Source organism: Colossoma macropomum, unplaced genomic scaffold (assembly GCF_904425465.1).
Source record: "Colossoma macropomum unplaced genomic scaffold, Colossoma_macropomum, whole genome shotgun sequence".
Lineage (NCBI taxonomy): Eukaryota > Metazoa > Chordata > Actinopteri > Characiformes > Serrasalmidae > Colossoma > Colossoma macropomum.
The window spans coordinates 3,818,342-3,845,488 of NW_023494794.1; the positions used below are offsets into that span (position 1 = coordinate 3,818,342).

Sequence of the window (27,147 nt, forward strand, 5' to 3'; positions counted from 1 at the left end):
GGTATGGTTTGCTCTTTGTTGTAGGAGTGTGTGGTATCATCATACCTAGATCAGAATAACTCTCTGAGGCCATCAGAAAGAAAGTTGTAGATGCCTGTGTGTCTAGGAAGGGGTTTAACAAGATATCCAAAATATTGGAAATCAATCATTCCGCTGTCCGGAGGATCATCTACAAGTGGAGGAGGTTTAAACCATTGCCAAGTTGTTCAGGCCAGGCCACTATAGCTGCTCAAGAGCAGACTGTAAGATGCTAAAAGAAGTCTCTAAAACTTCACCCCAAACCCCAAAATGTCATCACAGAATCTCTGGTCACTGATGATAAAAAGTTTATGCATATACCATTAGAAAAAGATTGCACACATTTGACCTACATGGGAGGTGTGCCAGGAGGAAGCCTTTGCTGTCTGAAAAGAACACTGGAGCGAGACTTTGAGTTGCTTATAAATATCTAGGCAAGGACCAGGACTTTCAGAACAATGTGCTGTGGACAGATGAGTCAAAGATAGAGTTGTTTGGCCACAGTACCAGAAGCAGTGTTTGGTGAAAACCAAAGACAGCATTTGATCAGAGAAACCCCATACCAACTGTAAAGCATTAGAAGAACCTCATACCATCTGTAAAGCATTGTGGTGGAACCGTTCTGGATTGGGGCTGCTTTACTGCCACAGGGCCTGGCCAACTTGCTGAAGAAGCTGAAGAACTAGACCTTCCAACAGGATAATAATCCCAAACATAGAAGTAAATCTACTAAGGAATGCCTCATAAGGAAGTAGAAATGGAGGCTTACGAATGTGCCTAGTCAAAGCACAGATCTGAATCCTGTTGTGGGGGTGGGGGGTGGTGGGTATGGTGGGGGCCAGGCCCCCTTGAAACAGGCTGTAGATGCAAGAAACTCCTCAAACATTGCACGATTGAAAAAATTTTGCATGGGCAAAATTCTCCCAGTAGATGCCAGAAACTGGTATACAAATTTCCATAGTTTCTTGTTCTGTTACACGTCTATCTGTAAATATTGTTTAACTGAACATCAACTACTGATATGTCCACATGTCAAAAAAAGAAAAAATATTTCATGAGGTGTACTTACTTCTACACATGACTGTATATACTGGTTGGTATCCATTACAAAAGCGCAAAAAGTGCCATTACGATATACTCCTCTCTTACATGAAGGCAGTCCCGATATAGATTTTCCTCACCCAGAGTAAGTAGGGATATAATACTACCTGTTATATTTTAAAATGTTTTCTTCAAAACTAAGTAATTATACATCTACCATTAAAAATACAACCATTTACTATCATTTAAAATACAAATACCTAATGTAAAATATAAAATCAAACCAGCAAAGTTTACATCAGTGTTTATATGTTGTAACCAGAGGATATAAAACAACAGTGATACAGTAATGATCTTGATGTTTTCTATAGCGATAATAATCAATATTGCACGCTCATGCTGTGTGACGTCATAGTGTAATCATCGGCACAATTTCACTGCTTTTCATTCTGTTATTGCTTTCAAATGCATCATGTTTTTTGTTTCTTGTTCGTATCGGCTCTTCCTTCAAACGCAAGTTTAACAGAACTGAAAAGAGATGTAAGCTGAGAGAGGAGATGGAAAGTAGACTGGGCTGAAAAAGGAGGGGGTTGGTGAAAGAAAGAAAGGCCTCATTGTTGTGGGATAGCCCACGGACAGATGCAGAGTGGTGGCCTATATGCACTAACGTCTATGAGCCCGCCATCACTCCTAACCTCAATCCCTTCAGCCCTCCAAACACCATTCAGCACGCAAGGTGGATTTGGCAGCTGTCTATTTTGGTAGAGGATATGCATACTAGAGTGGGCTACATGCAGTTCAAACACACAGACATCTAAACTCATCATAGTATAGTATAGTAAAGCATGTGTTGTTTTATTTTTATAGTGTTTGACTAAACAGTTGATGTAACGAAGATAGATGTGATGCAAGGAGCTGATATTGTCCAAGCGAAATGACCACATGTGAGCGGAGATACAAAATGTAAATTAATTCACACAGACATTACAAATTTGTACACTATAAAATGTGCAAATCAGAGTTTTGAGTCTGTAAGTTAAAGCTGGGCAATATGGGGCAATTTTATTGAATATTGGTGATGACTAACAAGCAACCATCCATTAGGGAAGGAGAACTAATAAAGAATTAGGAAGACCTAATTTAATTTAGCATTTTACTTAATAATATAAAATGATGTAATGTTTTATTCGCCTTTACTGGTATAGACCAGAGATTATTAAACCAATGGATTGTTACAGGGCATTAATATGTCATTAGGCTACAGTAGAGCAAACACTTGCCGACTTAATGATTGATTGTAATTCTTTTTAGATATCGCTGAGTCCTATTTTAGGTCATCATGTAGTGTGTTAAATCATAGAACACAAAGGTAAATAACTAAATCAACCAAGAGGTCAGGTATGGATCATCCCTACACTTAAATTTTGCCATTTAGGTTTATAATTATGAAAAATATGAAATATTTTCTCATTTGAATATCCAGATTCAGTTAATTTAAAATTGAATTGAATTTAAATGCCTTTCTTGATGGATACAGTGCATTATATGAAAACGAAGGCCTTATGCCAATCTGTCCTTGCAGTTTTCCTTCTGTGTGCATTTATTTGAAGAATTCTAGTGATTTGTGAACATTAAGTGAGGATACGAGGATGCAGAGGACTTGAGCAGTGACGTCATTCTGTCACTCAGGCAAAACTGGAAAAAAGGCTTTCTAAGATCTGCATTGATTCAGGACTTCCTTCTCAAAACACTTTTTAAGGAAGCTTTTCCTGCTTTATTTCTTGACTGTTGTTCAATATGATCACACTATACAAGAAAATCTTTTTAAAGGGTACTGTAGAGTATCTAAGCATTCTATTTGGTTGAGTCTGAGACAGTTACGTTTTGCGTTATTTTTGTTGTTCTCTCTTCTTTTCCAGAGGTACACTGTGTGAAATATCACATGATGTTCTATTCTCTGCCATAAACTCCAAGTCTGCAGATGTATCATCAGGCCCCTTTCAGTGTGAACACCATACACGCTGGTGAATTTCCAGACAAATTAGTTTATTTATTACTCCTCATAAAAGGTGCATTTTAGTGATTGTAGTGGCAACGCTACAAGTTTTCCTGAAAGTGCTGAGGAAAGAAATTGGACACACTGACACATCCCTACTTTAATATCTCCCCCAGGGACTTTACTGACTATATGTATAAAAAAGTGTCTTGAAAAATGTGTCTAATTATCTGAAATTCACCACTGCTGGAGCAGGCTGAAACAATCTGCCTGCTTTGTCTCTGTCTGCCACATTCATTCAGTCAATGAACGCAGCAGGGATCCTCCCTCTTTTTTTTCTTTGCTCTTTCACTCTTTCTTTCACGTTTCAGGGTCACTTCAGACCGAGTTAACCAGTAACATGAGGCCCATTGCCTCATATCACCATAGCAACTCCAGTCTCTGCCAAAACATGCTCTACAACTGAGTGTGTGCGGAAGGTGATAGTGGGGGGGTGTGAGTGTGTGAGTGTGTACATGCAAGCAAGAGCTGGGGAGGCTAAACAAAAGGTGGTTAAGAGGGTGGAGTTCACTTCAGTAGCTTGGCATGCATATACACACACACACACCCACACACTATATATATATATATACACACACATACACACACACACACACACACACACACACACACACACACACTGGGCAAGGCATGCTGCATCTCCATTATCTTATTGTACTTTAGTTTGTTTTATAATTGAATAAAGTGCTTTAGGGTAGAGAGAGGGGGGAGAGAAGGAAAGAGCGAGAGAGATAGAGAGAAGCAAGAGATGGTTGCCCTACTTCTGTGAGGCTGTTTATCTATCCATCATCATAAACACTCTGGGAACTTCTCTCGCTCTCTTGTCACTTTCCCTCTCCCTCAGTTTACAGAAGCCCATTTCTCATCTTTTCACTCTCATCTCTTTTCTTTGCTTCTCTCTCACTTTATTTCACAATTTTAGCTCATCACAAGCCATTTGGCCACAGTTGCGACTGACACACTGCCTAGGACTGCTAACTTAGTGCATGCTAGTGTGTTGTTACACAGTGGTTTGGGTGGTTTGGGTTGGAGTTAGCCAATAGGCAGTGTGTGTTTGTGTGTGTGTGTGTGTGTGTGTGTGTGTGTGTGTGTGTGTATACGCATGTGCTTTGCTTGCTAAATTTGTTGTCTGCAACAGTAAAACGTAGTAATGGTAATTTCAAGTAATTAGTGCTCAGTATTTAACATAATCAATTACTCAAAAATTAGAAATTGAGTAGCCAAAATTAAAATGCTTAAATTCATATGGTGTAATCACCAAAATGTTCTTTTCTTTGATATATGGAAAATTAGGCGATTGCTTTAAAAAAAAAAAGGCCTGAATATCTTCACATTTGTGTATTAGGCTAAATGGTAGCTAGCAGTAGCAAGCAGGCCCAACTTTGCACACCAAAGAACAAGTCTTTTGGAGCAAGATATAGTTGGTGTTATTCAAGAAATTAATGGCTAGTAAATAAGTCCTTTTTGCCATGTACCACTTTATTTCCCAGGAGGCTGTTTATGTTGAAGCACCATTTTGAAACTTGTACGTTGCTCAGAAACAGTGGTCTATGGTTGATCGTTTTGGTTGTCAATCAAATTATCCCTTCCTGTCAAAGTAGGCCGTTTTAGGCTACATTGAATGACAAAGCTTACCAGTCTCTCTGTCTCTCTCTGTCAGGAAAGGTGGTCTAGTGACACTGCCATGCCACTGATTATATAATATGGATTGAGATCAGGCAATGCAAAATTTTCGAGTACTGTTTTACTAGACGAGTAGCTCTTTTGTAACGAGTACTCGGTTAGTCAATTACTTGTGCATGTCCCTGGTAACAAAGCATTCAAGAATATTAGTTCTTTTGTGAAAAAAGTCTCATTACATCCCCCCATGGACTTAAGAAAGCTTTTCCCTGTTCTGTCCATTTGCTCTGCCTCTTTGTGTTTGTGTGTGTGCATGAGGTACTACCTTAAAAGCTGCGCTTAGTGGCTTAGCTTAAGGTATGACTAAAAGTAGCGTGTGCATGTGTATGACGGTTGGTTAAGTGTTGCTTTTTAAAAGCATCTGTCACTATACAGTTTTATATACATAACCTGTGTGCTACTTTTCTACTTACACAGACAAAAACAAAGAGCTTTCACACTGAAATATTGTCAAGTCTTTGCAAAGACCAAATATCCAGCTGCACAACAGTGTGGGGGAGTTTTTTTAATTATGTTTGCTCAAAGCTCCTAAGAGGTCACTGTTTACTTATTGTCCATGGCGATCTCCAGTTGTGTGTATTTTATTCCCATGTAGGTTTGCTGTAAAAACTACTCAAGGTCACAGTCTTGCCTCAATATTTCATTCTTTTTTTAGTGAAGTTTGAGTCTCATTTGAGTCTCTCAAGTCTTAGATACACTGCGCAACTTCTAAAGTCTTAACAGTTTCTAAAAAGACTGGGTATCTCGCACTTTGCGACTGATTTTTGCCATCGTCTGAAATGTTGAGGATCACACACGAGACAAGGTGTTGCTGAGCCGAAACAAACCCATGCAAGCACATGCTCTCCTGTTATTAGGAGACACATACAAACCAAATGTGGAGCCACTGTGTGCACTAACACAATAGAGAAGAAACACACATTAAGGTGAGATTGTGGACGTAAGACATGATCAGTGTGGTAAAAGTTATGATAAATAAGTAATTATACTTTTTTCTTTTACTCAATGGCAGATGCTAACAGGTGGTTTTACAGTCGCAAAAAGTCACAACTGTGCATCACCCTGCAACTTTTGGGAAACTTTATATCATATATATCAGTATTTTTATTTATTTTTTGACTTAACCTTGTATCCTTAAGCTGCTTGTTTTGAATGCCTTTGGCCGGTGTGTCACCTGAACATTGCTTGTTACTGGCCTGCCTCGCCCACCACAATCCCTTATTGTGAAAAGCAATAAAAAGTTCATCACAAAAATAAGTAAATCAATAAATATGCAGCAATTATGTACACTTCAACAAATGACAGGTGGTTCTGATGTCCCAAAACTCAGATTACTATACAGTACACTCTTAAAAAATATGGTTATCCAAGGGTTCTTTAGTAAAGAACTGGTTCTATATAGAACCATTAACAATTTTGTATTATTAAAGGGTTCTTTGCATCATGAAAGGGTTCTTCAGACTGATGGAGAATGTGTTGTAGATGGTTCTATGTAGACTCCTTTTTGAAGGTGGTTCTATATATCACCAAAAGGGTTCCACTATAGTTGCAAGCCAAAGAACCCCTTTCGGGTACTATATAGAACCCTTTTTGCTAAGAGTATACTGTGCAAAATATTAGGCACTTGAGAATTACATTTAAAAAGATATTTTTCTGGACAGTAAGCATACAAATGATATTAGTACAGGAAATAGTGATATTATGTATGTCAGTGTGTTCATTTAACAATTTTTCCAAACTCACCTTGTGATGGCCCAATATTATTTGTAGTTATCATCCAGTACCTTGTTTGGCTAATCAGTCCTTCATTATGTTAAATCAAGTTTGCTGGTGATTAAAAAGAACAAATCCATGCAATAGCTGAGTGTTTGTTCTTCTAACTAGTTCACAAGTTATTAACCACTTTATTTTGAAAACAAGGCATGTTTGTTAGTTTGTACTATATTTGTTTATTTGCACTCATTCTAATGATATAATGTGTTTTTACGAACACAAAAAAATTAAGATAAAGATAAGGTAAGTGGTTTTCAGTAACATGCTTAGGTGTCTAAAACATTTGCACAATATTGTATATGTATGTTTTTGATTTTTGTGTGAAAGAACAATGATCAGCTGGAGTTTTTGGTTGCCTCAAATTTATACAAAACTGCCCTTAATCCTTGACTGAACAAGCCTTTATTTAAGTTGCATGTTAATTAAAGAAGGAGCAGATCATCATAATACTAAGCATGTGGTCATTGCACACACATTCTCTTGTCGCCCGCATAGGACAGATGGCGCCTCTGATGTTTTTGACCTTTCATGTGGGCATACATGCGTATCACACACACAGAGCAGTCTAAATACTGTCCTTTTCATCTTCTAGTGTGTAAGGGCCTCTAAATCCGACAGAGTACGTTGCCTATTAATCTTCTGAGCTGTTGTATACACAGTCATTATAATAATTTATTTATTTATTGGTCGGAATTGAAGGACATGGTTATAAACATTCTGAAATAGTCAGACAATGGGCGATAGACAAATCTAATCTATAGCTATGAGGAAGTTTCCAAAAGAAACACTTCGGAAGTTTCTGGATATTTGCATGAATACCTTCAAAAATATAATCTTATATGTTTCAGTCATAAAAATAAATCTATATGTGAACTGTTATCCTGGAGATTAACAATGAGTGACCTTGATTGTTGATTGATTACTTTTACCATTTATTCATTCAGCATTTGGAAATGTAAAATGTTGTGTGTTTATTTGTAGGTAGACTGATTTTTTGTGTATTTGTAATCAACAGTGCATTTATTTATTATAAAGAATGAGATAGATTAGATTGCATTTTAGGAACCATTTCTGCAGAGATCCTGATAATTCCAAAGGGTGTTTTTTCGCACAACTACGTAATTTATATATAATATGTAAGTTAACCTCTAGGCCTCCACATTTAAACTTTCAGATGTTCTTGTGTTAGGTTATGTAAAGATATGTAAAGCAGTCCTGTTTTATATTTTTCAGTATAGTTTTGTTTTATAGTTATAGTCACACACAGTTCAAAGTGCTGAATCACAGATTTCTGAGAGATCTGATTGAATTTCAGACGCACTTAAAGACCATGTAGTGTTCAAAGTTGTAAAATAACTGGAAAGACAGTCAATACACACAAATACTCACATTGATAACTGTAAGAATAGCAGAGGTGAACACACACACACACACACACACACACACACACACACACACACACACACAGTCTTTCAAGTGAAAGCCAAGGTCAATATTTGTAGCTGTCATGTGCACCTCAGGGAGTTCCTGTCTGTACTGAACTCATCAGCTACTCAGTGAAACTCAGGCCACTTTACCCTCAGTGTCTCTGTATGCAGTGTGCACGTAGAGGGTTAGGAATGCACACACTGGATTTGTGGGTTTATTATTGCTTTTTTGTCTATTTAAACTAATAGTGATATTGTTTAAAATATCAATTATGTTTATTTAATTAGATTTCATTTAAGAAATCTGTTTTTTATTTACATAGCTCAGTATCTGTGTATAGAGAACTGATTTCACTAAAAGCTTCATATTCAGAAGACTGTAGAGTGACATGAACCATCGACTAGTGTTGACATTAACTAGGAGTGGGAAAAATAATCAATTCTTGGATGCATTGCAATTCTTTTGAAACATTAAGAATCGATTCACACCATGTCATGATGGAATTTTTGTGTAGGCTCTGCATTCCCCTTACTGTAAAAAGGTCCAAAAACTTACTCTAAGTAAGAAAATGTCTTTGTTTAATAACCACTGTGGCAAATTGCTGACAGGCCAATCCAGTAGTAATTACGCTTTCAGTTACTGAAAGATTACCTATAAAACTACGATATACAAAGTAATAAATATGTTAGCTGAATTTCTGTTCCAAGCTTAAAATGTCCACATTTTGGCTAGAACTGCTATAACTAGTATTAAGTCAAGGTACAGAAGCTTGGCACTACTATAACACTGAACATTGGCTGAATGCCTAGCGTAGTAGCACGAATGAAAATTTAGCATAATGCAGGGATATATTTTGGGATATATTTTTGTGTGTGAGTAATTGAGGCTACCTTGAATGAGCTAACACTAGAGCTAATAGTGGTATCTTAGGTGGTGCTGACTCCTCTTCTACACAGTGTCTTTAGTGGATGATGTGCCAACATGTTTGTCAAGGTGACTCTCTGAACAGAGAAGTGTCTTTATTGTTTTTGGTTCTAACTAGCAGCAGCTGGAGTAGTTAAACCTAGTTACATTAATGCCCTTTTTTGATTTTAGATATCTGAAGTGGTGGCAATAAAAATCTAAATTATAAAAAGCATATATTTGTTTACTTTTCCCAGTTTCTTATTTTATTATTGGGCATTAGTTTCAAGCCTGTTAGACCTACAGCAAAATGTGTATGCAGCACGAAACAAGTATTTTGTTTTATAATGGTCATTTTCCTTATTTTATTGTGAAATTTGTCATTTTATTTGTTTTGTGAATTTGTTTTTTATTTGGGTTTCTGTTTTGTTTTCATTGATTTTCATAGCTTTTTCACTGTATGTTCTGGCCTGCAGCATGGGGAAAAAATATTCTCTGAAATTAATAGCAAGATGTTTCATATCGCTCACGCCACACAGAGTTGGTATGTGTGAGACAGGCCTTTCAGCAAAGGAAGGCGGAGCAGTGTCAATGGAGAAAGGAAAGGAAGAGAGAAAAAGGAAGAGTGAGCAGGAAAGAATGCAGCTCATTATTGCTATTCAGAAATTAAAAAGTGAATTGGATAAAGAATGAGGGAACGCCATGAAATGCAACTGCAAAAAGCAATTAAGCCTCACAGATATCAAAATGAAAGAGATTAGTCTGAAATTGTGCAGCACAGAACAACTGGCCCATGTCCCGCACTCAGCAGGTCTGCAGTGCTCGAGTTGCCAAGAAAGTTGTTTGGAAGTCAAATCAATCCACTCACTCATGTCTTTCCCATACACACACACTCTCTCTCTCTCTCTCTCTCTCTCTCTCTCTCTCTCACACACACACACACACACGCACACCTTTGTGTACACTGTTAGAATGGCGCTCACTATCCATTTGATTGAAGTCAAGCGGAAATCCCAATCAGGCAGACAAGCTTGAGAAAGTGCTGTCTTATACGCAAGCTCATGCAGCCTGTTCCATAGTGGGTCAAGGTCATTTCCCATAGAAACATCCTGCATAAATAGCCTTCATGCCCAATATCCAAGAGTGATAGTCATTTGGCTGTGTATTTTGTGTGTGTGTGTGTGTGTGTGTGTATAAGGACGTGAGTGAGCAAGAGAAAGCATAACACAGTACTAAACAGAACATTGACATTACTGTAACCTGTAGCCTTTTGTGTTTGAAATAAGTAATAGTTTAGTATAATGTTACCAGGCTTATGTGAACTCTTCCATTTCTATTAAGGAAAGTTAATACGTCAAAGTCAAGAACAACGCTGGTTGAGGATAAACCCTTCAACATTATTCTTATTGTCCATTTCATCAGCTCCACTTAGCATATAGGAGGACTTTGTAGTTCTACAATTACAGACTGTAGTCCATCTGTTTCTCTGCATACTTTGTTAGCCCCTTTTACCCATGTTGTCAATGGTCAGGACCCCCAAAATACCACCGCATAACAGGTATTTTTTGGGTGGTGTGTTAGCATGTGCTGTGCCGGTTTGAGTGGATCAGACACAGCAGTGCTGCTGGAGTTTTTAAACATTTTAGTGTCACTGCTGGACTGAGAATAGTCCACCAACCAAAAATATCCAGCCCTGTGACCACTGATGAAGGACTAGAGGATGACCAACACAAACTGTGCAACAGATGAGCTACTGTCTTTGACTTTGCACCTAGGTGTAGGTGCACTCACTGTGAGTGGTTACATCAGCATCTCCCATCCAACAGTGATGGAACAGCTTTTGAAATTAGAGCTTGTCTAAAAATCTCTGGTTTAACGACATCTTTTGACCAAATTGCATTGATTGTGTCCATGATAACATTAATATGCATGTTTTAATATCAGTATACCAAATTTCTGAATTACCAAATACCGACATGTGTACAAATGAAACTCAGAAAATGACATAACATTACAGGTGCTGGATGCCATGAGTAAAGAGCAGAAAGTAGAACATATCACTGTAACTTAAAAGCAATGTCATGATCATGGTAACCCAGTAAAGATGATATACTGCCCAGCACTGGGCATGGGGCAGTTGAGAGGAGTTCAACACTGTGACCTCATATTGCTTCAAGACTGTTTTTGAACAGTCTATGCCGAGCTTTTAGGTCATTATGCAAAATGGTTTTTAATGCTTATTCATGTAGAATGAAGTTAGGGTTTAAGGAACAGCAAAAAGAAATATCTGAGGACTTTTATATTATATTTGTATCATACTTAGTTTCTGCTCAATGGGCCTCATCCCCCAATATCTTCCTAAATTTTTTCTTAAATTTGTTTTTGAGAAAAGTTCTAAGAAAAAATCTATCGTGTTCTTAAACTGCAGAACTGTTCATACCTTTGTGGTCTTGAGTGTGTAGATTCTGTTCTTACCTAAGAACAAATCCCAAATAAGAAAACTTGTAAATGTCAGAATCTTTGCGAAAATGAAGTCAGTAGGTTTTAAGAAGAAATTTCTTCTTAAGAACAGTTGGTAAATGAAGCCCAGTGTTCTTCACTAATGGATTTTCTTATTTATTTATGGAAGTTAAGTTGGGAACTGTTGCTTTTTACACCTTTCTGAGTACTTACAGAGAGAGAGAGAGAGAGAGAGAGAGAGAGAGAGAGAGATAGAGAGAGAGAGAACAACTTTTAATTGTTTACTGAGAAGCTTGTGAAAAAACAGAACAGTGGGAGTGCATTAAATCTTAAATATTTAAACACACTTGCACTTGAGGAATGAAAAGATTAAATTTTTAAACACAGTTACAAGCTCCCTTTTTTCTGCTCCGCATACCAGTAAAAAGTTCTATATGGAAAACAAGAACAAAACAAAAATATCAACTGCTCAACTTTTTCAACAGTAAAGCTTAGTTCAAGCTTAATTATTGTAAAATCGTTGTGAAATCCAAGGAATAGAAATGTATTGTACATTCACTGTAACACCAGTTGCTGCCTTACTACAGTTGTATTGGCTGTACATTCTACATGCTAATAATACTAAAGAGATATTGGAAATGTTCAGAAATCTTAAATTAATACTCAAATTTCTAATTGGTGTACATAAGTGAATGATAATATACAGCTATACTTCCTATTTTATACACTGAAACATTCTATGTAAAGGAAATTGTCTGAGAAAGTGTGTGTGACACTGAAATAGTTTGACATTAAAACTCCCTGCTTGTTTCACTGATCATTACATCTTTTCATAGACGTCTTTCTGCAAAAAGTTGAGTTATAATCAGGTAAATGATAATATTCCAACAAGTCCAACACCCTTCCTTAAAGTAAATATAGCCTTCTAGCAGTGTCTACTCAGCGAAATACATATGTATTTCTTAGGCAGTCATGGTTAAAGCAAAGAACTACTTTGCTGTTTATGTGTAATTACAGTCTCTCATGAAGAGCTACTTTTACATGAACCGTTTTAAATATGCAACTGTGCTTTAAGGCACGTTGTTTAAAGAACATTCCTTTCAAACATCAACATCCAGAGACCAGTTTAGTTGCTGGAAAGGGAAATAAACTGTGGGTACTTGATAAGTGTGTTGAGGACACTTACGGCTAGACTGCAAATATTCCTCAATCAGAATCAGTGACCTGCCCTGCTGTGATTTTTGATGCGTAAACAAGTTCAGTAATTCGTCTCAGCAGTAAAAGTACTGCTGTACTTCAGTGTCACCAGGATCTTTAATCCTGCTCCCAATAGGAGAGGAAGCAGTCTACAGCAGCACTAATTCTGCACTGCATGTGTGTTATGCCTTTCACTAGAAGAGAACTTCTCTCAGTTATTCTCATTTTCTGTGACATTTGGAGCTGTTTTTTTGTTTTACTTGAGGCTGTGAAATGTTTCTCTTAAACAGTGTTGCACACGAATATAGCAAGATCACATTACTGTCAAAGATGACATGCTTTAGACATTCAGATAGCCAAGTTGTATGAAAATGTAATGCAGATCCTGCTAGTGGCTACGTATTTCAGTAAGAGCCTTAGAGAGCTACAGTGCCCTCCATGAAGTTCAGTGACAAATAAACAAATATATAAATTATGCCTTTTCCCCAAACATTATAGAGGACACTGTATTTCTGTCTATGGCTTTTACTAAAGTTTCTTCTTGGTGTGAGATCCTGTGTAGATGTCATGTTGTGCGATTTTATGATACCATATTTATTGTCGTTTTTTTAAACATAACTTCAACATTTATTTATATATAAATTATATAAATATTTAAATAAAAATATTTGCAGTATCCATAAAACATGAACAACCAAAGTAAACATTAAGGCTACATAAGGCTGAGTGTTAAATGAACTGAGCATTACAAGTTCATTTACAATCCTATCTGATGAAGTGTGGCTGAAATGAGTGAGAAGGGATTTTCTAACATGGTTCAATCGCTACCACCAAACTGAGGAATCCACAACTGGATACGGGGGATTCTACAACCGAATAAAGATGCAAATTGGTGGCTATAAACATACTTACAGAGTGAGTTTTGTCCATTCAGAATCGAAACTTTGTGGCTGCTTAAATCCTGTGGGAAGAAGTAGCTGCTGGGACAACTCCATGAGGCTGAAGTTGGTTTCCTATTCCTGTTCATGTTCTTATTAAAAGTTTCTGTTCCACCTTAAATGGGCTCCATTTTAGCTGGGATAGAAATTTGAATGAGAAGCTGACTGACTTTAGCTTTGCGTTTTCTGCTCACTCCGGTAACAGACATATTTGGGTGAAGTCTTCGCAAATTAGTTAGCATAATTAAGGTATTTACATGAGGTATTAGGTCCTCGCATTAAGAAAAAAAATCCAATGCATCAGATTTTATAAAAATTAATACAAATGGCTACTAAAACTGCCAAGGGTTGTAAATAATAAACACAATTAAGCTGGCATTGGCTTCTTATTCGCCAGCTTCTTGATATTTTCTGTTCCATCTTAAATGGTGCAGCAGTTACATTTCGGCTCCATGTACATAAGACGAGTAAGCTGACAAATAAGAAGCTGTTATCATTTCACTGGAAAATCTGTGGACATCCAGTATACCTCAGCAAATGCATCCTTAATCAGGAAATACCTTGAACGTTTGTTTGGACATTTTTAATGAGCAGCTGACAAGCTGCTAGATTGTTGAATTCATCTCGCTGGCTGATCTAATGCAGCCTCCTAAACCACACATTTCTATACTTCACTTACCGCACTAATAAGTGCACTTCTAATAGTACTGCACTAGTTTTTTTACACAATATTTTGTGTGCTATTATGCAGTTTGGGATGCAGCAGAAGTAAGGCAGTGACAAATCTCAGCCATTTAGATTTCTTCTTTCATCTTTTATCACTACAACCACAAATCAAATAAAATCAAGGCATTACACTCAAATATTAATACACTTAAAACACTAATGTGTTTTACTGCCATTCCTGGAAGTTGCCTACAAAAATAGTGACAGCACGATTATGTCATTGGAATACTGTGAATTTGATTCATACTGTGTATTGTCCTGCGACCCCCCCGTATCAAAAAAATAGATATTACTATGCCTACTCTGCTTATCATCACACTCCTGCTATATTCACTCCTGAAATAGTGCATAAAATGTGGTTTGTTAAGACAAATCACAATACCACTCTATTTAAGACATTTCAGATGGTCAACTACTCAAGTACTCAGACAGTGAAGCACTCAAACAAGTTAAAATGCTTGACACGACACAGTAAACTGGATAGGACCTTGAGTGCATCTGCTGTGGATCGGGCAAAATATCCATTGAAAGAGGGCATGTTGTTAAACTTTTCAGCCCAGAACCAAATGACTTGATTGTTTGATTCATTGGCCTGTCTGACTAGCAAGATCTCTGTTTTTAACGCTGAAGTACCCCTATCTTCTTTCTCATTCTTTATGTACTGAAGCATACTCTGCAGTCTTATTACACCATGATGCTCCTGTACAGACCTGAATTAAAAAGTGAAACTAGTATTCTCAGTTTGGAATGTTCTGGGCAAAATATTACTTGTCCAAGCATGGGTAAAAAAAAAAATTCTTTAGAAGTAGGTTTCCAGCAAGCTCCACTGTTAGAGCGCTTAAGGAGGTCTATTTCCTCTGCAGTGCTTTTTATCATGGTTCAAGTGTATTTATGACTGATCTTCATAAGAAAATGCATCAGGCCACTGTCATCAATGTTGGTTTAGCGGTTTCATTATAAAATAGGGATGAGTATGAAAAATTGACTACTCGGTTCAACAAAATGGATGCGGATATTAAGTGATGTGAAACTGATATCAGCATGTATTGTTTGTTTTAAGGCTGGTTTTTGGTCTCAGTTATGCCACAACCAGTTGATGCTATGGCCTCACTCAGCATGAACTGATGTTCGGTTCATTCAGGTTTGTAATGAGGAAAAAGAATGCTGGAAAGATGAGGTGTGTGGAGGGAGGTATTTTAAGTAAATTGATGAAAAGTGGCTTTATATACTCTCGCCTTTATCTCGTTAAGGCTAGAAAGCAATATTGACATCAATCTATAAATTGTTAATTTGTGTTACCTCAGTTGTTATGATTATTATTAAAAATGCAGGGACATCCAGAATAATATGCCATTATTAATCTACAAAAAATGTTTTTGCATCCAAAATGGTTTTATTTGAAATAAAATACATAAATACAGTATACAGTGATGTATACCGAAACCATGGGTAATTATACCATGATATAAATTTTTAGGATGGACATTTTCTACATTCAAATCTGCATTTTTTATCCATTAAATTGCACAAATATTTGAATTTACAATTTTATATTGACAAAAGCGGCAACCATTGTATATGTCGCACAGGACACCATTGACAGGGAACTGCAGTCTGCCACTCTCACAAGATCGAACTCCCAGCTCAGGATGATGCTGTCTGTTCACAGATGGAACCAGAATCTGAAAAGAACGTTATTAGTAAAACAGGGGCCCAGTCACATTGAACATTTCTCGTTTATGTATGATAATGCTGTCTCTAAAACTTACGGCTTTAAGTTACTTTAACTAAAGGCTTTAGTTACTAAGAAAAACTAACAATAAAAATCCACTATACTAAATTGCCTTGGCTTTAGACCCATGCTTTCAAGTAGCAGCGTGTACAAATCCTGAAAATGCTACTCTAACCACTAGGTTGCCTTCTGAGGCTTGCTTGCAAGTTCATTACCACAAACGAAAATGAGCAACCTAGTACACCTCTTGCAAAGATGTCTGAATTGAGCATGTGGTTTCGCTTCATGCATCAGTCACGTTCCTCCAAGCAAGCAAGAGAGGACAGTCCTAAAGGAGATTTTGGAGCAAATACCAAATTCCATTCATATATTCATCAACTGATACTGCTGAATTCTGAAAAACGCACTGAAAATACCTGCCCAGCATTTGCTAGTTGGACATGTGTTCAGAAGGTGCACAGATCCTAAATTTAAAAATGTTACATTTTTATGGACAATTCCCAATTATGATTTCTTTACTGTCACTTTTTTCTACACAAAAAGGTACAGTTAAAGAGTCAAAGATGTGATTTTTTTCAAATAAATCAGTGTTATTAAGTGGAGCTGTTTTTTTTCAGTATTTGCTTCTCAGCCGTTCTTTTTTTCCACCACCAAAGTGTTCAAAGTGGCCAGATATATTTGAAATAAGCATCTGACCCAGTTCTGGATTCTAGCAATCTCCTACTTTACTGCAGTAGGTTGCTCAGTTAGGGCTGCTGGCATCCCTCCGGGCTCCAAGACAGTCACTGTGCCCTTGAGCAAGACACAAAATCCAATATATCCCAGGGGTGCAACCATTGTCAAACCATTCCCTGCCCTCAAGCCAGGCCCATAAATATCTTTTCAGTCTTATCTACTTGACAAAATAAAAGATCTCCTAATAGTTCAGTTCCTGTGTTAATAATGTTACTAATAGGAAATACAAATTATAGCATTTACAAAAAACTTAGCTGATTTTTTTCTTTTCTTTCTTTCTTTCTTTCTTTTAAGAATACATGGGTTTTAACTCTTCTCATTCTGGATTTGTCCAGTCTTGTTACTAGCGCCGAATCAAGCTAAGAACACAACATGCATACAGGTTTACAATTGTAGAATGAAGGTGAATTTTTTTTGTTTTTGGCACATACAGAGGAAGGTTGACATGGAGAAGGATATATCCAGAGAAAATCCAGGAGACAGGAGTCTGAATAAAATATCAGAGAATGTTTAAATATCTAACTTAAAGTGAAAAAAGACTGGTATAATTAGTTTGTCTTACACTATATGTCTATAGGTCTGCCAAAGCCTGCAATTTATATGCTCATTTCATTCAAAACAACATGCTGTGCATCTTTGTCCCGAGCAAAACCATTGACTGAATCTCAGATGCCTCCCTTCTCCCTGTGTAGTGCACCATGTTGGAATTAAAATGGTGGCTCCTGCACCCAAACAGTGCATCATATGTCTAATAAAGAGCCATTTGGGATTCAGCCAGTGTGCACAATTCCATACTGGACAAATAATGCACTGTTTTGATGTAGAAGTCTGAACTTACATAATGCAATAAATAGGAACGTATTTACATAAATCACCGTATTTAAGCTTGTACCTCGCAATTAAATTCAGCCAAATTCAGCAAAGTCAGCATATACGGATGTTAGTACCATGAATTTTGACTGTTTTGTCTTCATTTCTGTGTCTTCACCCATGTAGGAGCAGGGGCTATGACTATGTTTGGGAGTGGGTTTTTTGGATGAAGCTGAAATTTGGTCGATCATGAAATTCAGTTGGCTCTGACCTATTCAGGCTTAAAAATGCCCTAAAGTGACACAGTTTATGCCTGTTTTTAAAGTTGGCTTTAAAGCTGAATTCACTGATTGGAAGGGGTGTCTGAATACTTACGGGCATGCAATTTACTTTCATTTAACAGTCTGACTTATTTTTCAGTTTCTCAGAATTAAATGTAGAGAGCGCAGTAACAAGTGGCATTTCAAAATTCCAAGAGAAAGTCAATTCTCTTGTGTTGTCATGTTTTTTTTTCTTCTCAAAAAAGGAAACATTGTCACATAATGCTTCTGGATGTTTTAATATCATTTCTATTTTTGGTAGTTGAAGCTTTTAAGGGACTAAAATGAAGGGTGAAAAGGGAAAAACAGGTAAGGTAAATGAGAGTGTAAGTCAGAGAGAAAGGAAAGGATAGTTTTAAAAGTTGTATGGATCAGTGGGGCAGGGAGAGCAGTCTTAGCAATAAGTTCCATTCAAGTTTTAATGTTGAGCATTGACACAAAATAAAGCTGACAGGGCAGTTTTAAGCTTCTGCATCCTTCTGCCTGGACACGATGCATTTCATGAGACACAGAAACTGTACACTGACTTATTACCTCACACATGCATGCACACCCACTCTCTCATATACCACAACAAGTTCAAGGGTTTGTCATCTATTGCACGCGGGCTGTTCGGCTGTCATATCCTGTTCTGGCAGCCTGCCTCATACACTCTTTAATATCCCCCTCCTCGCTCCCTTGTTCTCTTCCAGCTTATAAAAGATAGAAAGATCAGCATTGTATGTCTGTGAAGGAGAAAGCCTGGCACAGTTCACGTGAGGACCTGACTTCAATAATGAATATCTTTAGTCTTTCAGCAGAAAATGATTCTTATCCAGAAAATGATTCAGTGATTGCTCAGAGGACCTTATGACACACAGGGCCAAAATGAAAGTCATTCAGATGGGGAGTCAGTTAGAGATGAACAAGCCGTCAAATTATTTGAGCCCGAATTGTGAGGACATTGGGTTTCGAGACACAAGTCTAATTTAAGAAAGTTCCCAGAAAGCTCTTCTCTTATATACGTGCTGAAACCATTTGTATCCATTCTGTCATTTATCTCAGTAGTTTTTTTGATGAATCACTGGCATCATGAATGGATTAGTATTTCAGACATTTTCCAGATTTTTTCCAAAACACTTTTTTGTAGTAAGTTAGCATAACACAGAAGGATATGATTCCACAGGAGAAAAAAACTGCATACTCTGTACTGAGAGAGGGTTAGAGAGAGAGATGAAGGTCAAAATGAAAGTAGAAAGCTGGCTTCTGCCCAGACATGAGCACTAAAGCTATTTTACTGTTACCCCTTCAATATCACCTATCACCACAAGAGGTTAAGATATATGTTCACAAAATAATTAATCCCTCCCCCCTTTCTTATTCTACCATGTTGCATAGCCTCAGTTACAACATGTCCCAGACAATGTCTAAAACAATATCTGAAGAGCAAAATTGGGTTGTGTCCATTCCTGAACTGAATTGCAAACAACAATGCTTAGAGGTCCAATGCCAAGATGCTTATCAGATGACATTGATTCACTGAGATACTTGGAATAAATTCAAAGCCTCCATGGCATTTTTTGCTCCAATACTGGAGCATACTTATGGTCAGAGCAGAGGTCTTAAAATCCAGACCTTGAACCAGTTTCCAGTCCTGGATTTTGTATTCAGTGGTAGTTAAAGCTACACTATGTAAGTTTTGCGGATTTGGAGACCTCTCTGCTGGAAGTGTGTAACTGCAGGCAACGTGCTGAAGAACGTTTTTTAATGTCGGTTGAGCTTCAGACCCCTTCCCGGATTAATATGATGATTGTGAGCACGTTAAAAGAGTATTCAAAGAGAACTCAAACTTTGTGAAGGACGTGTCTTCCAAAGAGGGTGAATTATCTACTGGTGTCGTCATATCTTCATCAGTGTAATGTTGATTTTGCATTTGAGACCTAAACATTTAGCCAGACCTTTTTGAGAGTGTATGAGTGAGATTGTTAAGTAAATGTATGACGTGGTCCGAAAAATTCCAGCAAAATCCAGTCCGACACTTCTGACTTAAATTAATTCTGGCTTTACAAGGTGACTCAAAGCAGTGTATGCACACAATATTTTATTTATTTTTCTCCTGACTCAGTACTGCTACTTATTTTAGTTGTAATAAAAAATCTTACATAGGGCAGCTTTACGTGAACTGTCTATGTAACTGATTGGTCACCAAGTGTCATACATATCAGGAACTGCAAAAGCCAGGTCCAGATTGAAGACCTCTGGGTTAGAATGTTGTTCTTGCACATTTAACCAGTATGTACCTTGTTTGTGTATTGCAGTATGAGTTCAAAGCAAAGAACATTAAGAAAAAGAAAGTGAGCATGGTGGTCTCGGTGGATGGAGTAAAAGTAGTACTGCGCAAGAAACAGAAGGTAGGCTGTGTGTACATTCTTTTTTTTGTCCTCTTTGTAACTCTTATATTAAGATAATGCACCCTGTTGAACATGCGTTATCATTATGCAAACTAGATTATAATAACTGGTTGGTGTTAACTTTGATTTATTGCTAGACATGTATTACATAAACATATTACAATATTGTAATCTATAATATATTACAGTTAAAAGATCAGGCAGAGCTCAAAAATAAACAGTTGGTACTGATCATTAACAGTTGTTTTACCCTGACTTTTCATTCACACAGAGAAAAGAATGGACATGGGATGAAAGTAAAATGCTGGTGATGCATGATCCCATATACAGGTGAGTCTGCAATGTAATCACAATCTAAACTACTATTTAATTTGCCAGCTGTTCCAGTTTTGTCCAGTTCACCTATTCACTCTCAGAGTGATCCATTGAGATCCCTGAGGTCCAACGAATTTGATTTGTTCCACCTGCGCAATGATCCACATTTTGCAAAACTGCAGCTTAATCTCTTCTCTGTTGGTTTGTGTGTTAAAGATTGTTTAACTTTATTATGGCAGTAAAGGGCATATGTGTATAGTCCAGTAATTGGGATTTTGGCCACTGTACTGTAAAATCTCTACTGGGCTACAGAAAATGATCATTCTGGCTCTGCACTTCTGTTATCTCTTCACTATGTCATTACTTATGTAACATATGCACACTTAGGAACAATGCAGTAATTTGCTGCTTGTTGTAATCTTGCTAAAATTGATTAAAAAAAGAAAAGATAGAACACAGAAAGCAACATTTTTTTAGAGCTTGCCTAGAAGAGAATTTCACCCTGGCATGCTCTGCCAAGTGAGGATTATGTGCTGCTTGAAATATTGTAGATCAATACAGCTACAGTGCTTTCTGAGGTATCTGCGTGATGTAGAGCCTTGTGCAATTCAAGCCTCAAAGTGCTTGAGTGTTTGTTCTGTGTTTTTATGCTGTTCTCCTTTGTTGTCTGTATAGATCATTAAATAGGAATTTCACCAGTTTTATTCAATATTCTTTCATAATTCAATGATCGAGATGTAAACAGTCATTTAGAAATTTCATTGCAGAGAAACTTACAGACTTCTTTACAGTGTTGCTGTTGTTTTAGACGAGCTTCTCAAAACAATGTTGTGATAACTTCCTGTGAGGGAGCTTTTAGAGGCATTAAACTTTTCACCACCACTGTGAACAATTCTGATCCAGTAAATTTTTTTTCAGAACGAAGCAGTTCACATCAAACCACTCTGAATGACTCTGACATGTGACAATAATCTAGTTTAAACCTTTAACTGTTTTTTGAAAATGTTTTGAAAAATTGATAGGTTTCTTCTTTAAGTGGGGGGAATTGTTTAATCATTCTGTCTAAATTTTATTTTTCAAATGTATTTAATAAAAGAGGCTTCACTGCTTCGGTGAAATATGCAGAGGATGAATGAGCAGTCCTTAGTAAGCAGTGGGCAAAAATGCAATATTGTGACACTTGAATGAATGCAATGTGAAACAGTGGTGCCAAATAAAAAAAAAGAATAAATATGATGAATTCAGTGTAACGTGGAAATGGAGAAAAACATGATGGCATAATGAGCTAGTGCACTGACTGTGCAGTTTTAATTGCATTGGTTAAAATCTGTTTTTTAATAAGAAGCAAGATTGTTACAAATACTGACAATGCAGGGTGTTCAGGAAAGCGATTTATGATGTATTTTATTGTTAAATTAACATATCTTATCACCCACTCATATCTCTCTCTGTCTCTCTCAGGATTTTCTATGTGTCCCATGACTCTCAGGATCTTAAGATTTTCAGCTACATTGCCAGAGACGGATCCAGTAACACTTTCAGATGCAACGTCTTCAAGTCCAAAAAGAAGGTAGATTGGCTTCTGAACTTTAAAGAGTTGAGGTGGTCCCTGTCTTTTTTTCATTATTTCCCTCTGCCTCCCTGTCTCAGGCCTGATCATGTCAACTTTTAACTTGATCGTCTCTTTGATCACACGGAAGCTTATGATGGCTTGTGAAGGGGGCTTGACTATGTCCTGTTCTTTTAATTTCTCTGTGGTTCATCTCTTCCTCTCTTTCTTCTCTTGTTGTCCCCCCATTCATTTATTAGTTCATATTAGAGCTGCATGATATTGACATAAAATGCCATGTTCGATAAAGCCGTCGGACATCATGATGACGTTATGAGAACTGATAAATTACTATTAAAATAATGTGTCTGTGGTTAGATTTAATGCAAGTGCAGACATTTATTTTGGGATGTGTTAACAGAACTCTAACTAACCTCTCTTCAAACCCCTCTTTAAGCAAATCGCAAAATACAAAATTACATCAGAACTGCAAGCACATTTTTTTGTGCACTGAAGGACTGAGGAACATTCAGCATTACCTCAACAGCTTTTTTCTACAGGGAGACTGACTTAAAAGAGGCCCTGAATGTTCTGTTGTAACTCCCGTTAGGATGAAGCAAAATAATATGTTACATACCTTGACGTATGTGTAATCGATTGCATTACATGCGATGCTGGAAGTGATTCTGCCAGACACACGAAGGGGTATGAGGGTATGCACCCGGAAGTTGCAAACTGAGGTTAAATGTCACGATGGCTGTCCGGCACCTGCCCTCTCGCTCTGACACAGGGGCATCCCGGCTTGTTCGAAGCTCCATATACTGAGGAGCTCATTGCACACTGTTTCGTTCAGATTGCTTTGTTCTAGTGAGAGTTATTACAGAATATTCGGGGCTTCTTTCGAGTGAATCTCCCTATATAAAGGCTACAAAACCAAATAAATATATATTCATTTTTTTCTTTATTTTGAAGGAATCGTAAAGTAGCATACTTCAGTAGCCCAGCTAGCCTGTGTTAACCTGAGCTAACCTGTGTACTGCATGTCTTCCCCTTTGTTTTGAGTTGAATTTCCATTAAAGCTGAGTTACGGGTGATATTTTAAGGTCTCTGAGTGTGATTTTTAGTTGGCCATTTAATTCAAATGGTTAAGTTATTCGTCTCCTGTGTGGGAGAGCAGGTTCAGTCAAAATGCAGAGAAGCAGGCTTGTAACAGTTTGTCCTGGTAATGTAATGATCATGCTGCGTATATGAGGTAATTAGATCTGTTCTGTCATTAATGCTCTAACAATGTGTTTATTGTGGAAACTCAAATCATGATAACAGGACATTAGGACTGTGTTAAAATGGTTTGAAAATTGGAAACAAAAATAAACCTAAAACTTGCAGTAGTGTGTTGGAGGGCAGCACGGTATGTTATTTATTATAAAACGGATAGTTCCGGTCCTAGAATCTGATAGGCTGAGCTGCGTTCGAAACTGTTGTAAAAATCCACGATAAAACATGGCTTTGACCAGCTCCCAACAACTGAACTCTGTATTACTGCGCCACGGAACGAAAAACCCTTTTGCTGTTAATGGATTAATCTTTGATGCTAATGCTGATCACACGGAGTACCGAGTGTACTGATGAAGTAAGAACCCATTTTTGTTTAAACTGAGGGGCTGAAAACTTATTTTCTTAACTAGAACTAGGCAGGTCAGCTAGCCAACAGGCTAAAAGATAGCAAACATGCTAAACAACCCCTACATTAATATCACAGGCTTGAATTAAAGTAATCACAATATGATTCACTGAAAAACGGCAATATAAAAGTCTAAAGAATGTCACCTGAATGGCTTACATGCTTCAAATGTCCGTGTTTCAGTCAGAAGTAGCATCGAACCCAGGCTGAGTCCCAAACGGCTCTGTACTCCCTAGCTAAATAGTGTGCAGTGTAACATTAAGTTTAGAAATTCTAGATTCCGCAGTGCTGATTGAGTATGAATGTGGATGAATCCCAAATGAACATTTTAGCGATATTTTGCATTGTTGGGGAGCAGGAGTCAGTATTTGAATTCCTACGTAGTGCACTATGTAGGGAGCAGGGGAGCCGTTTGAGATTCAGCCCCAATGTGAGAAAAGTGGCATTGTCAGACTGGCAGAAGACTCGCAGTGGTAATTTGGAGACCAAAAAGTACTTATAAACAAAGTATTTGCATTAAACAGTGCTATGTTACATATGTTCACTGTTACATGAAAAAAGTTTTAAAAAACCATGAAATATCTGCAGTTTACAGTGATTGGCGAACTACATTGCTTGGCGGAATACTTGTCAATGTCAATTATTATTAATAATAACTTAAATAATTATCTAAAACATTGTGTATTTTAATATATTTTATGTTGGCCGCTGTTTTATAAAAGCAATAAGCCACGCAAGGCAGTGTGTTAAAGAACACCCTTCCCCATGATAAAATTGCAGTAACCCATGGCCTCTCGTGGCTTATTGCTTTATTAATTAGAATCATTGTATCATTGTTGCAATATTGGTACCATGGAAGGCTGCAATATTCCAGTGAACCTTCTAACAGTTGTTTCTGTGTGTGTGTGTGTGTGTGTGTGTGTGTGTGTGTGATTCTGATGCTTACCAATATGTTGTAATCTGTGACGACTCCTGTGTTTTTCAAATGTTGTAAGCAGTAATATTGTAATGTGACCATTTTGTTCAGCCCTAGTACATGGACATTAATTGTTAAATGGGAAATTAATTTGTAAATGTCTCAGAGCCAGGCTATGCGTATAGTGAGGACGGTGGGACAGGCCTTTGAAGTGTGCCATAAGCTGAGTCTGCAGCATGCTGAACAGAATGGGGATGGACAGCTGGACAGCCCTGCAGATGGAGAGAGCGATAAGTCTGCAGAGGAACCCACTAATGAAGGTGAGACAGGAACATTACATGCTTTTACCACAACAGTTACTCTGCTCTGTCCTACTTCAACACACGCTAGTATTTTTAGCTTAAGCAGGGGTGTTAGGTGACAAGAGAGCTACAATTGCTAATAACGAATGAAATCAAGCAGGAAAAGACACATTTGTGCAAGAGAATCGGGAATAAATTCCCACTTTAGCAGTGTTAGAATTTTTTTTGTTTTTAAGCACTATGTACCTTTCATTTTATATAAATCAAACTAGGGCCATCATAATTACTCATATACTTGATCTTAAAAAAAAATGGCAATTTACATAATAATACTGCATATTTTAAATTCTTTGGCTGGTGTCTTTTACATTAAAAGGCAGAGCCTGAAGGACACAAATTTTTATTTTTTGTGTTTATATGCATTTTTTGTCACATTGTATTATGTATTTTTTTAATGACATCTTTTTAAAAGCTTCCCTTTTTATCTTTTTACAATAAAGTATTTTAGACTGTATACAACAAAATATTTTAGGAAGATATATGTATATATTTTTCTATTTTCTGCATAATCATTATTGTAGAGAAACTTAACTCAAATTTCTTCACTGTGGTGGTGATAGGGATCAGGGGTCATGAGGTCTACAGTGTGAATATAGGCATTTTATTTACTATATTCCTGTTATTTTCCTTTTTCCGTGTGATGAGCTGTTTTAGGTCTCAGTATGTGACATGGCTAATGACTAGACTGTTAGAGTGTGATAATTATATTACAGATCACACATTTAACAGTCCATTCTATTTCATTTTTTTTGCTTTATCATTAGAGCTGCCATGCAAGATTACTTTGTTGTCCCTTTATTGTTTCCGAGTTAGACATGACACACCTACCCTATTGGAAGACAGGGGAGTTGTGTTTTTTTTGAAAGAAAAATAATTATTGTATTTATTTTGTTAAATGAAACATTGTTGCCGCACAAATCTGCAGGTTTTTGGTTCCCAACTAATTGATTAATCAAAGTCAATAGTATACAAACCTATGTTTTCATTCATGTATAATCACCTGTAACAACAAATTGTAGTGATTTTGTTCGTTTAGAATGAGCCCTTCATATCTACATATCTTCTAACTGTTCTTACAGTTTGCTGTCTTTTTACAGTAGCCTAGAATGGACAAACCAAACACACACACACACACACACACACACACACACACACTCTAAGCCGCTTATCCTTCTGGGTCGCGGGGCCTATCCCAGAAGTCATTGGGTGGAAGGCAGGATACACCCTGGACAGGTCACCAGAAAGGGTCACCAGAAAATTTCTCTAGAGCAGAGCATTTACATCAGACCACTCTGAATGACTTTGCTTACATTTTAACCATTTAATTTGGTAGAGATGTTGAAAAATTGGTGGAATTCTCCTTCAAGTGCATTTTTAGTGTTTTTTTGTGTGTTTGTTTTTTTTTTTGTGTGTTTTTTTTAATGAATAACTGGCAAATGACTTGATTACTAATATAATTGATGGCGACAGGCCTAGATCAAACCCACTTCTTTACTGATGTTTCTCACAGGCCATCAGCTGACTGGAGCTGAACGGGATGAAGTCAAAGATGTGGGGGCAGAGTCTCAGTCGGCTAGTGTGTGTGAGCGTGCTATGAACGAAATCCTTCAAAGCCTATCAGATCTCAACATGGTCAAGCCAGGACAAACCCTCCAGGTGGGAATGTCTGTTTATGACAAGGTTATATATAGTTTAAATAGGATGTGTGTGTTTGACAGAGTATAAGAGGCACATGGTGACAATCTTTTACATTATTTAGCCAAACAGATGGCTTTCTAAAATCTCGTGTCAGTGAAAGTGAAGACATTTAAAGACGAGGCTGTCATAAAATGTAATCTCCCCTTAAGTGGAAGCCTTTTCCGTCTTTCCCTCCCACTTTTCATCATCCTGCATTTAACCTCAGTGTATGCCTCAAGTTGTTCTTTGATGGTGTTATCTTGCCTTAGGCCCATAAACATGCTTTTTTCGCCATAAAGTGTTAGAGAGACTTTATGAACTGCATATCTAACTTCAATTGCTTAACCACAACTGAAGCAAAAGCAAATCATATGGCTCTAATGAGACGGAGACAGTTAAGCTGCTCAGCTGAGCTGGGCTTCTACACGGAAGTGAAAAAT

General features: G+C 37.3%; 1 protein-coding gene across 1 annotated transcript in view; it reads left to right on the forward strand.

Moving 5' to 3' along the window:
* si:dkey-34e4.1 (carboxyl-terminal PDZ ligand of neuronal nitric oxide synthase protein) overlaps positions 1 to 27,147 on the forward strand; it is a 67,770-nt gene that overhangs the window by 15,982 nt on the left and 24,641 nt on the right. The window contains exons 3-7 of the mRNA XM_036579927.1: positions 20,115 to 20,207; positions 20,479 to 20,537; positions 21,984 to 22,092; positions 24,835 to 24,988; positions 26,541 to 26,686. Coding sequence (XP_036435820.1) covers positions 20,115 to 20,207; positions 20,479 to 20,537; positions 21,984 to 22,092; positions 24,835 to 24,988; positions 26,541 to 26,686 — 561 coding nt within the window. The remainder of the gene's footprint in view (positions 1 to 20,114; positions 20,208 to 20,478; positions 20,538 to 21,983; positions 22,093 to 24,834; positions 24,989 to 26,540; positions 26,687 to 27,147) is intronic.